The following is an 11,434-nucleotide window of genomic DNA, read 5'->3' as shown; positions in this document are numbered from 1 at the left end:
AAAATGTGTTGCTGGAAAAGCGCAGCAGGTCAGGCAGCATCCAAGGAACAGGAGAATTGACGTTTCGGGCATAAGCTGAAGAAGGGCTTATGCCCGAAACGTCGATTCTCCTGCTCCTTGGATGCTGCCTGACCTGCTGCGCTTTTCCAGCAACACATTTTCAGCTCCAATATGTTGAAGGTGTTAGCCCCCTGTGTTCTCAGTCTATGCCATGAGGTTTAGATTGATGCTAATCTGAAAAGTGAGATAACGGAGTTTTACATAAATTCATGCAGTTTTTGAGCAAAGTACAATGTAACTCTGCATTTGTGATTTACACATGAAAGAAGTGAAATTATCACAGTATTCAAACAGATGAAAGACTCAACAAACAATCAGGGTATTTTTCAATGTATAATTTCAGTTACATCACACTGTAAATTTTTGCTATAAATTCTGTGTTAGGATCGAGCCCTCCACTACCACCTGATGAAGGAGCGTCGCTCCGAAAGCTAGTGCTTCCAGTTAAACCTGTTGGACTATAAGCTGGTGTCATGTGATTTTTAACTTTGTACACCGCAGTCCAACACCAGCATCTCCAAATCACTCGTCCGTGATATCCACCTTCGGAGCTTCACTTCCCAGTATCCGTTTTGTGGGATGTGAGCATCACTGGAAAGGCCAGGATACATCGCTTGCTCCTGATTGGCCAGTGCCTTGGAGCGGATAGTCTTCTGCCATTTCTGCTGCCCCTGTCCTTCGAGGTCGGTGCTTGTGGGTTTGGAAGGTGTTGTTGTAGCAACTGCGCAGTGGCGATGATCAGCTGAATATTGTTAAGTGATGGAGTTTCTTTTTAAATTTATTCATGGTCTGTGAGCATCTCTGGCCAGGCTAGCATTTATTGTCCACCCCTAATTGCCAAGAAGGCAATACAGGGTCAGTCATAATGCTGTGCGCTTGGAGTCACGTGTAGGTCTAAAGGACATTAGTGAACCAGGCGGGTTTTTTCTGACAATGGACAGATTCCGGATTTTTCTCAAATTTTAATTCCTCCATCTGCCGTGGTAGGATTTGAACCTGGGTCCAGAATATTACCGGAGTCTCTGGATTAACCATCCAGCCATAATATGACTCAGCCATCATCCCCTCCGGTTAGGATACCAGTCATAGGGTCTTGGATGGTGTCGATCTTCCTGAGTGTTGTTGGAGCTGCACCCATCCAGGCAAGTGGGGAGTATTCCACCACACCCCTGACTTGGGCCTTGTAGATGGTGGATGGACTTTGGGGAGTCAGGAGGCAAGCTACACACTGGAGGGTTCCTAGACATTGACCTGCCCTTGTAGCCACGGTATTTATATTGCTCATTCAGTTCAGTTTCTGATCAAAGATAACCACAAAGGACAGTGGGAAATTCAGTGGTAATGCTATTAAATGTCAAGGGTTGATGGTTAAATTCTGTCTTGATTAGATTGGATTCCCCACAGTGTGGAAACAGGCCCTTCGGCCCAACCAGTCCACATCGACCCTCTGAAGAGTAACCCAGCCAGACCCATATCCTTTTGACTAATGCACCTAGCATGGCCAATTCACCTGACCTGCACATCTTTAGACTGTGGGAGGAAACCGGAGCACCCGGAGGAAAAAAACACAGACACAGGGAGAATGTGCAAACTCCACACAGACAGTCGCCTGAGGCTGGAATTGAACCTGGGACCCTGCTGCTGTGAGACAGCAGTGCTAACCACTGAGCCACCGTGCCTCCCCCAATAAGCCTCTGAACAGCATCTCAGCCCGACCCGTCCGTGTAATCCAGGAGATGTTGGAGATGGGACTGTCTACCACTTGTGCATTGAGAGTATTACGGCCTACTTAGTTATCCAAGCCTGCGTATTGTACTCCAGATCTTGTTGCAGTTAAACGTGGACTGCTTCAGTATCTGAGGAGTCGCAGACGGTGCTGAACACTGTGCGATCTGACCTCACGATAGTGGGAAGGTGGTTGATGAAGCCGCTGAAGATGGTTGGGCCTAGGACAAGCCCCCGGAGGAACTCTCGGAGCTGTGGGCCTCAGACCTCCAACAAACACAAACATCTCTTAAAAGTGATTCCCAACCCACCTGGGAGTTCCACCCACTGCCCCCCCCCCCCCCCAGCCCAGTTCCCATTGACTCCAGCTTCACCCGGGCTCTGTGATGCCACACTCATTCGCACTGCAGCCTCGAGAGTGCGGTGACACCGTGGCTGTGTGCAGGCCACACGAGAGGGCAGGGCTGTGGGATCCTGAGGTCAGGAGGAGGTTGGGGATTGGGTGTGGGGAGAAGGGCTGTGGAGGAAATTGAGAAGAAAGATGAGAGCTTTGTAACAGAGTCAGTGCATGTCTGGGGCGAAGCCTGTCTGGAGATCTCGGGGCCTGTGCCATCACCTTTGCATGTGGCCCCCGGGAAGGGGAAATGTGTTGGCGCCGGGCTCTCTGCTGAGCTCCCTGCTAATGGTGTGCAACGGCCAGGGGAAGGGATTGAGCTGCAGCGTGGCTGAGCTGACTGACTGGGGTGAGGGTTGGTGGGGGGAGACACAGGATTGGGCTGGGCAGTGACAAGTGCTTTTTGTCAGACACTTGGTGCGGCCTGTGCCATTCTGGACTAACCCGGGTTTCTTTTCTCCTTTCTGGATTCCCACAGAAAAAGCCTTTGTCAACCGTCCTGAAGGAGGTCTGCGACGTGTAAGTAACCCTTTGTCTCCCAAGGGATCCAAGCCCCAGGAAACACTGAGCCCAGGATGGTCTCCTCTTAGCACTTTGTTCACCCAACAGGCTCAAAGTAAAAGAGGGCCTGACGCGTTATTCTCCTGAACTGCCTTTGATTTCCCTTTGTCTAATTTTCGTGACCACAGTGACAAGCAACAGCAGCAGTTTAGCCTGAACTCTGACCTCTCCCCCGCTCCAACCTGAACCCTGACTTGCCCTGAGTCTCACCCCGAGTACTGCCCTATTCTGTAGGCTCTGTCAGAGTAAGCTCTGCTTTGCTGTATGTACCTGGAGCCCTGAGCGTGTCCTGTTCTGTGAGCCCTGGCCCTTAGCCAGACTATCCCAAATAGTGAGGGGACAATGACCTCGTGGTGATGTCACTGGTGGCGGCCATCTTCTTGTCAGTCAGGAAGCATCACAGTGTTAAGGATGCTTGAATTGACTTGACACCTTCGGTCCCTCCCTCCGTCCGTCCATCTGTCCCTCCCTTCCTCACTCCCTCTCTCTCTCCCTCCGTTCTTCTCTCCCTCCATCCCTCTCTACCTCCCCTTCCTGTTGTAAACTTTTGCTGGTGATTATCCACACAGCAGGTCAAACTCTCTCACTTTGCGCGATGATTAAGAAGTCTGAACAAAGCAGTTCATTCACCACCAGCTCATTCAAGGCTGGGGTTATTGTCCTGGAATCTGATCTGGTTTCTCCTTCACCTGTAGCTGGAACAAGAGTAACCCTGATCAGTATGCCCTGCAGTACGCTGATGGGATACAGACGTACATCACAGAGACGGTGAGTGACGCTGGATCTGGGCACTGGGTGGGAAGGTGGATATGTTGACAGTCTGCCCCTGCCCCGAAATTGGCACACCTAGTCCCAGTTATTGGCGCTTGGCAAGGCAATACGACAGGGAGAGAGGGTGCGTGAGGGGGAGAGAGGGTGCGTGAGGGGGAGAGAGGGTGCGTGAGCGGGAGAGAGGGTGCGTGAGGGGGAGAGAGGGTGCGTGAGGGGGAGAGAGGGTGCGTGAGGGGGAGAGAGGGTGCGTGAGGGGGAGAGAGGGTGCGTGAGCGGGAGTGAGGGTGCGTGAGGGGGAGTGAGGGTGCGTGAGGGGGAGTGAGGGTGCGTGAGGGGGAGAGAGGGTGCGTGAGGAGGAGGGACGGTGCGTGAGGGGGAGAGAGGGTGCGTGAGGGGGAGAGAGGGTGCGTGAGGAGGAGGGATGGTGCGTGAGGGGGAGTGAGGGTGCGTGAGGGGGAGTGAGGGTGCGTGAGGGGGAGTGAGGGTGCGTGAGCGGGAGTGAGGGTGCGTGAGGGGGAGAGAGGGTGCGTGAGCAAGAGGGACGGTGCGTGAGGGGGAGAGAGGGTGCGTGAGCGGAAGGGAGGGTCCGTGAGCGGGAGGGACGGTGCGTGAGGGGGAGTGAGGGTGCGTGATGGGGAGTGAGGGTGCGTGATGGAGAGTGAGGGTGCGTGATGGAGAGTGAGGGTGCGTGATGGAGAGTGAGGGTGCGTGATGGAGAGTGAGGGTGCGTGAGGGGGAGAGAGGGTGCGTGAGGGGGAGAGAGGGTGCGTGAGGGGGAGAGAGGGTGCGTGAGTGGGAGTAAGGGTGCGTGAGCGGGAGAGAGGGTGCGTGAGCGGGAGAGAGGGTGCGTGAGCGGGAGAGAGGGTGCGTGATGGGGAGTGAGGGTGCGTGATGGGGAGTGAGGGTGCGTGATGGGGAGTGAGGGTGCGTGATGGGGAGTGAGGGTGCGTGAGTGGGAGTGAGGGTGCGTGATGGGGAGTGAGGGTGCGTGATGGAGAGTGAGGGTGCGTGATGGAGAGTGAGGGTGCGTGATGGAGAGTGAGGGTGCGTGAGGGGGAGAGAGGGTGCGTGAGGGGGAGAGAGGGTGCGTGAGGGGGAGAGAGGGTGCGTGAGGGGGAGAGAGGGTGCGTGAGGGGGAGAGAGGGTGCGTGAGGGGGAGAGAGGGTGCTTGAGGGGGAGAGAGGGTGCGTGAGGGGGAGAGAGGGTGCGTGAGGGGGAGAGAGGGTGCGTGAGGGGGAGAGAGGGTGCGTGAGGGGGAGAGAGGGTGCGTGAGGGGGAGAGAGGGTGCGTGAGGGGGAGAGAGGGTGCGTGAGGGGGAGAGAGGGTGCGTGAGGGGGAGAGAGGGTGCGTGAGGGGGAGAGAGGGTGCGTGAGGGGGAGAGAGGGTGCGTGAGGGGGAGAGAGGGTGCGTGAGGGGGAGAGAGGGTGCGTGAGGGGGAGAGAGGGTGCGTGAGCAGGAGGGACAGTGCGTGAGGGGGAGAGAGGGTGCGTGAGCGGGAGGAAGTGCGTGAGGGGGAGAGAGGGTGCGTGAGCGGGAGGAAGTGCGTGAGGGGGAGAGAGGGTGCGTGAGCAGGAGGGACAGTGCATGAGGGGGAGAGAGGGTGCGTGATGGGGACTGAGGGTGCGTGATGGGGACTGAGGGTGCGTGATGGAGAGTGAGGATGCGTGAGGGGGAGAGAGGGTGCGTGAGGGGGAGTGAGGGTGCGTGAGCAGGAGAGACAGTGCGTGAGGGGGAGAGAGGGTGCGTGAGGGGGAGAGAGGGTGCGTGAGGGGGAGAGAGGGTGCGTGAGGGGGAGAGAGGGTGCGTGAGGGGGAGAGAGGGTGCGTGAGTGGGAGTGAGGGTGCGTGAGCGGGAAAGAGGGTGCGTGAGGGGGAGAGAGGGTACGTGAGCGGGAGGAAGTGCGTGAGGGGGAGAGAGGGTGCGTGAGGGGGAGAGAGGGTGCGTGAGCAGGAGGGACAGTGCGTGAGGGGGAGAGAGGGTGCGTGAGGGTGCGTGATGGGGACTGAGGGTGCGTGATGGGGACTGAGGGTGCGTGATGGGGACTGAGGGTGCGTGATGGAGAGTGAGGGTGCGTGATGGAGAGTGAGGATGCGTGAGGGGGAGAGCGGTTGCGTGAGGGGGAGAGAGGGTGCATGAGGGGGAGGAAGTGCGTGAGGGGGAGAGCGGTTGCGTGAGGGGGAGAGAGGGTGCGTGAGGGGGAGGAAGTGCGTGAGGGGGAGAGAGGGTGCGTGAGCGGGAGAGAGGGTGCGTGAGCAGGAGGGACAGTGCGTGAGGGGGAGAGAGGGTGCGTGAGGGTGCGTGATGGGGACTGAGGGTGCGTGATGGAGAGTGAGGGTGCGTGAGGGGGAGAGAGGGTGCGTGAGGGGGAGTGAGGATGCGTGAGGGGGAGTGAGGGTGCGTGAGCAGGAGAGAGGGTGCGTGAGCAGGAGAGAGGGTGCATGATGGGGAGAGAGGGTGCGTGAGGGGGAGAGAGGGTGCGTGAGGGGGAGAGAGGGTGCGTGAGGGGGAGAGAGGGTGCGTGAGGGGGAGAGAGGGTGCGTGAGGGGAAGAGAGGGTGCGTGAGGGGAAGAGAGGGTGCGTGAGGGGGAGAGAGGGTGCGTGAGGGGGAGAGAGGGTGCGTGAGGGGGAGAGAGGGTGCGTGAGGGGGAGAGAGGGTGCGTGAGGGGGAGAGAGGGTGCGTGAGGGGGAGAGAGGGTGCGTGAGGGGGAGGGACGGTGCGTGAGGGGGAGGGACGGTGCGTGAGGGTGAGGGACGGTGCGTGAGGGTGAGGGACGGTGCGTGAGGGTGAGGGACGGTGCGTGAGGGGGAGGGACGGTGCGTGATGGGGAGGGACGGTGCGTGAGCGGGAGTGAGGGTGCGTGATCGGGAGTGAGGGTGCGTGAGGGGGAGGGAAGGTGCGTGAGCTGGAGTGAGGTTGCGTGAGGGGGAGGGAGGGTGCGTGAGGGGGAGGGAGGGTGCGTGAGGGGGAGGGACGGTGCGTGAGGGGGAGGGACGGTGCGTGAGGGGGAGGGACGGTGTGTGAGGGGGAGGAAGTGCGTGAGGGGGAGAGAGGGCGCGTGAGGGGGAGAGAGGGCGCGTGAGGGGGAGAGAGGGTGCGTGATGGGAACTGAGGGTGCGTGAGGGGGAGGGAGGGTGCGTGAGGGGGAGGGAGGGTGCGTGAGGGGGAGGGAGGGTGCGTGAGGGGGAGGGAGGGTGCGTGAGGGGGAGGGAGGGTGCGTGATGGGGTGGGAGGGTGCGTGAGGGGGAGTGACGGTGCGTGAGGAGGAGGGAGGGCGCGTGAGGGGGAGGGAGGGCGCGTGAGGGGGAGGGAGGGTGCGTGATGGGGTGGGAGGGTGTGTGAGGGGGAGGGACGGTGCGTGAGGAGGAGGGAGGACGCGTGAGGGGGAGGGAGGGCGCGTGTGCGGGTGGGAGGGCGCGTGAGCGGGTGGGAGGGCGCGTGAGGGGGAGGGACGGTGCGTGAGGGGGAGGGACGGTGCGTGAGGGGGAGGGACGGTGCGTGAGGGGGAGGGAGGGTGCGTGAGCGGGAGGGAGGGCGCGTGAGGGGGAGTGATGGTGCGTGAGGGGGAGGGAGGGTGCGTGAGGGGGAGGGAGGGCGCGTGAGGGAGAGGGAGGGCGCGTGAGGGAGAGGGAGGGCGCGTGAGGGAGAGGGAGGGCGCGTGAGCGGGTGGGAGGGTGCGTGAGGCGGAGTGAGGGTGCGTGATGGGGAGTGAGGGTGCGTGATGGGGAGTGAGGGTGCGTGATGGGGAGTGAGGGTGCGTGATGGAGAGTGAGGGTGCGTGATGGAGAGTGAGGGTGCGTGATGGAGAGTGAGGGTGCGTGATGGAGAGTGAGGGGGAGAGAGGGTGCATGAGGGGGAGAGAGAGTGCGTGAGTGGGAGTAAGGGTGCGTGAGGGGGAGAGAGGGTGCGTGAGCGGGAGAGAGGGTGCGTGAGCGGGAGAGAGGGTGCGTGATGGGGAGTGAGGGTGCGTGAGTGGGAGTGAGGGTGCGTGAGTGGGAGTGAGGGTGCGTGATGGAGAGTGAGGGTGCGTGATGGAGAGTGAGGGTGCGTGATGGAGAGTGAGGGTGCGTGATGGAGAGTGAGGGTGCGTGATGGAGAGTGAGGGTGCGTGAGGGGGAGAGAGGGTGCGTGAGGGGGAGAGAGGGTGCGTGAGGGGGAGAGAGGGTGCGTGAGGGGGAGAGAGGGTGCGTGAGGGGGAGAGAGGGTGCGTGAGGGGGAGAGAGGGTGCGTGAGGGGGAGAGAGGGTGCGTGAGGGGGAGAGAGGGTGCGTGAGGGGGAGAGAGGGTGCGTGAGGGGGAGAGAGGGTGCGTGAGGGGGAGTGAGGGTGCGTGAGGGGGAGAGAGGGTGCGTGAGGGGGAGAGAGGGTGCGTGAGGGGGAGAGAGGGTGCGTGAGCGGGAGAGAGGGTGCGTGAGCGGGAGAGAGGGTGCGTGAGCAGGAGGGACAGTGCGTGAGGGGGAGAGAGGGTGCGTGAGCGGGAGGAAGTGCGTGAGGGGGAGAGAGGGTGCGTGAGCAGGAGGGACAGTGCATGAGGGGGAGAGAGGGTGCGTGAGGGTGCGTGATGGGGACTGAGGGTGCGTGATGGAGCGTGAGGATGCGTGAGGGGGAGAGAGGGTGCGTGAGGGGGAGAGAGGGTGCGTGAGGGGGAGTGAGGGTGCGTGAGCAGGAGGGACAGTGCGTGAGGGGGAGAGAGTGTGCGTGAGGGTGCGTGATGGAGAGTGAGGATGCGTGAGGGGGAGAGAGGGTGCGTGAGGGGGAGAGAGGGTGCGTGAGTGGGAGTGAGGGTGCGTGAGCGGGAAAGAGGGTGCGTGAGGGGGAGAGAGGGTACGTGAGCGGGAGGAAGTGCGTGAGGGGGAGAGAGGGTGCGTGAGCAGGAGGGACAGTGCGTGAGGGGGAGAGAGGGTGCGTGAGGGTGCGTGATGGGGACTGAGGGTGCGTGATGGGGACTGAGGGTGCGTGATGGGGACTGAGGGTGCGTGATGGAGAGTGAGGATGCATGAGGGGGAGAGAGGGTGCGTGAGGGGGAGGAAGTGCGTGAGGGGGAGAGAGGGTGCGTGAGCGGGAGGAGGTGCGTGAGGGGGAGAGTGGGTGCGTGAGCAGGAGGGACAGTGCGTGAGGGGGAGAGAGGGTGCGTGAGGGTGCGTGATGGGGACTGAGGGTGCGTGATGGAGAGTGAGGGTGCGTGAGGGGGAGAGAGGGTGCGTGAGGGGGAGTGAGGGTGCGTGAGGGGGAGTGAGGGTGCGTGAGGGGGAGAGAGGGTGCGGGAGGGGGAGAGAGGGCGCGTGAGGGGGAGGGAGGGCGCGTGAGGGGGAGGGAGGGCGCGTGAGGGGGAGGGAGGGCGCGTGAGGGGGAGGGACGGTGCCTGAGGGGGAGGGAGGGCGCGTGTCGGGGAGGGAGGGCGCGTGTCGGGGAGGGAGGGCGCGTGTCGGGGAGGGAGGGCGCGTGAGGGAGAGGGAGGGCGCGTGAGGGAGAGGGAGGGCGCGTGAGGGAGAGGGAGGGCGCGTGAGGGGAGGGAGGGTGCGTGAGCGGGTGGGACGGTGCGTGAGCGGGTGGGAGGGTGCGTGAGGGGGAGGGACGCTGCGTGAGGGGAGGGAGGCTGCGTGAGCGGGTGGGAGTGTGCGTGAGGGGGAGGGACGGTGCGTGAGGGGGAGGGAGGCTGCGTGAGGGGGAGGGAGGGTGCGTGAGCGGGTGGGAGGGCGCGTGAGGGGGAGGGAGGGCGCGTGAGGGGGAGGGACGGTGCGTGTGGGGGAGGGAGGGCGCGTGTCGGGGAGGGAGGGCGCGTGTCGGGGAGGGAGGGCGCGTGAGGGGGAGGGAGGGCGCGTGAGGAGGAGGGAGGGCGTGTGGGGGGAGGGAGGGCGCGTGAGGGGGAGGGACGGTGCGTGAGGGGGAGAGGGCGCGTGAGGGGGAGGGACGGTGCGTGAGGGGGAGGGAGGGCGCGTGGGGGGGAGGGACGGTGCGTGAGGGGGAGGGAGGGCGCGTGAGGGGGAGGGACGGTGCGTGAGGGGGAGGGACGGCGCGTGAGGGGGAGGGACGGCGCGTGAGGGGGAGGGAGGGCGCGTGAGGGGGAGGGAGGGCGCGTGAGGGGGAGGGAGGGCGCGTGAGGGGGAGGGAGGGCGCGTGAGGGGGAGGGAGGGCGCGTGAGGGGGAGGGACGGTGCGTGAGGGGGAGGGAGGGCGCGTGAGGGGGAGGGAGGGCGCGTGAGGGGGAGGGAGGGCGCGTGAGGGGGAGGGACGGTGCGTGAGGGGGAGGGAGGGCGCGTGAGGGGGAGGGAGGGCGCGTGAGGGGGAGGGAGGGCGCGTGAGGGGGAGGGAGGGCGCGTGAGGGGGAGGGAGGGCGCGTGAGGGGGAGGGTTGCTGCGTGAGGGGGAGGGACGGTGCGTGAGGAGGAGGGAGGCTGCGTGAGGGGGAGGGAGGCTGCGTGAGGGGGAGGGAGGGTGCGTGAGGGGGAGGGAGGGCGCGTGAGGGGGAGGGACGGTGCGTGAGGGGGAGGGAGGCTGCGTGAGGGGGAGGGAGGCTGCGTGAGGGGGAGGGAGGCTGCGTGAGGGGGAGGGAGGCTGCGTGAGGGGGAGGGAGGCTGCGTGATGGGGAGGGACGGTGCGTGAGGGGGAGGGACGGTGCGTGAGGGGGAGGGACGGTGCGTGAGGGGGAGGGACGCTGCGTGAGGGGGAGGGACGGTGCGTGAGGGGGAGGGACGCTGCGTGAGGGGGAGGGACGGTGCGTGATGCGGAGGGAGGGCGCGTGTCGGGGAGGGACGGTGCGTGAGGGGGCGGGACGCTGCGTGAGGGGGAGGGACGGTGCGTGAGGGGGAGGCACGGTGCGTGAGGGGGAGGGAGGCTGCGTGAGGGGGTCTGCGGGTGACCTCATTGACACCTACAGAATACTGAGAGACCTGGTTAGTGGGATGTAGGGAAGATGCTTCCATCATTCGGCGAGCCCATAACCCGAAGGGCATGGTGTCAGGGTGAAGGGTCGAGCATTTGGAAGTGAGATAAGGAGGAATTTCTTCAGCTGGAGGCTGGTCAGTCTGTGGACCTTACTGCCGTAGAAGGCCGTGGGGGTCAAGTCATTGAGTGTATTTAAGAAGGAGGTAGATGGGTTGTTGATTCGTAAAAGGGATCAAGGGTTACAGGGAGAAGGGAGGAGAATGGGGTTGAGAAACCTATCAGCCATGATCCAATGGTCAAACTCTGGTCCTACATCTTGTCTTATTAAAGCGCTGATAATGCTGAGACACTGCAAGCTGCTGTGAAGTGATGTCGGTGGAAGCAGTGATACCTTCCAAAGGAGGTTTGTGGGGCACCTACTGGCGGGGAAAGCATGGAGGACTAACCACTGTCAGGCCGGGGTGGAGTCTGTCTGGCAGTCTCTTTGCCCAGCTCCCTGTGTTTGACACCGAGAGCAGCTTCTTCCGGCAGGTTGGGGACCTCTGCCAGGATCGCCTCACCATCCAAAAGATCCCCCACTGAAAAACTGCACTCTATCCTGGCAGCCTAACTCGTGGAGTTGAGATAAAAGGCCAACCAGCGCTATCCAAATCAGCGAGTCGTGTTATTCTCTTGCCTTCCCTGCGCGACCTTTCTTCCTCCAACAGGAAGTCAATTCCCTGCCGAAGGTTTCACTTGAGCCTGTGTCTGCACTCCACACCTTAACCGCTCACACCCTGATCGTGGCTTTCCCCATGTTGTCTTTGTTCCATTCATCGGGCACCTTCAACCAGCATCGTCTCATTCTCGGTCCATCCACGTGTGGTAACGGGTTCTTGGTCTGCTCTGTTCCCACCTCCTTGTGGTTTTAGAATACCCGGCTCTGGCAGGGACCCGGCGCGATCCCAGTCTGTGGCACTTGCTCTTGTGCCCTTAGTAGAGTCATAGAGATGTTCAGCATGGAAACAGACCCTTCTGTCCAACTCGTCCATGCCGACCAGATAT

The 11,434-nt window shown here is 62.5% G+C and overlaps 1 protein-coding gene across 1 annotated transcript in view; it reads left to right on the top strand.

Annotated features, from left to right (window-relative positions):
• Positions 1–11,434, top strand: part of elmo3 (engulfment and cell motility 3) — a 184,940-nt gene that overhangs the window by 31,325 nt on the left and 142,181 nt on the right. The window contains exons 3-4 of the mRNA XM_087996061.1: positions 2,658–2,698; positions 3,436–3,508. Coding sequence (XP_087852187.1) covers positions 2,658–2,698; positions 3,436–3,508 — 114 coding nt within the window. The remainder of the gene's footprint in view (positions 1–2,657; positions 2,699–3,435; positions 3,509–11,434) is intronic.

Source organism: Chiloscyllium plagiosum, unplaced genomic scaffold (assembly GCF_037043375.1).
Source record: "Chiloscyllium plagiosum isolate Xiang-an unplaced genomic scaffold, Cpla_swu_hap1 HiC_scaffold_17, whole genome shotgun sequence".
NCBI classification, from domain to species: domain Eukaryota; kingdom Metazoa; phylum Chordata; class Chondrichthyes; order Orectolobiformes; family Hemiscylliidae; genus Chiloscyllium; species Chiloscyllium plagiosum.
The sequence above is the reverse complement of the archived record's forward strand: the minus strand, read 5'-3'. Positions and strand labels throughout refer to the sequence as shown.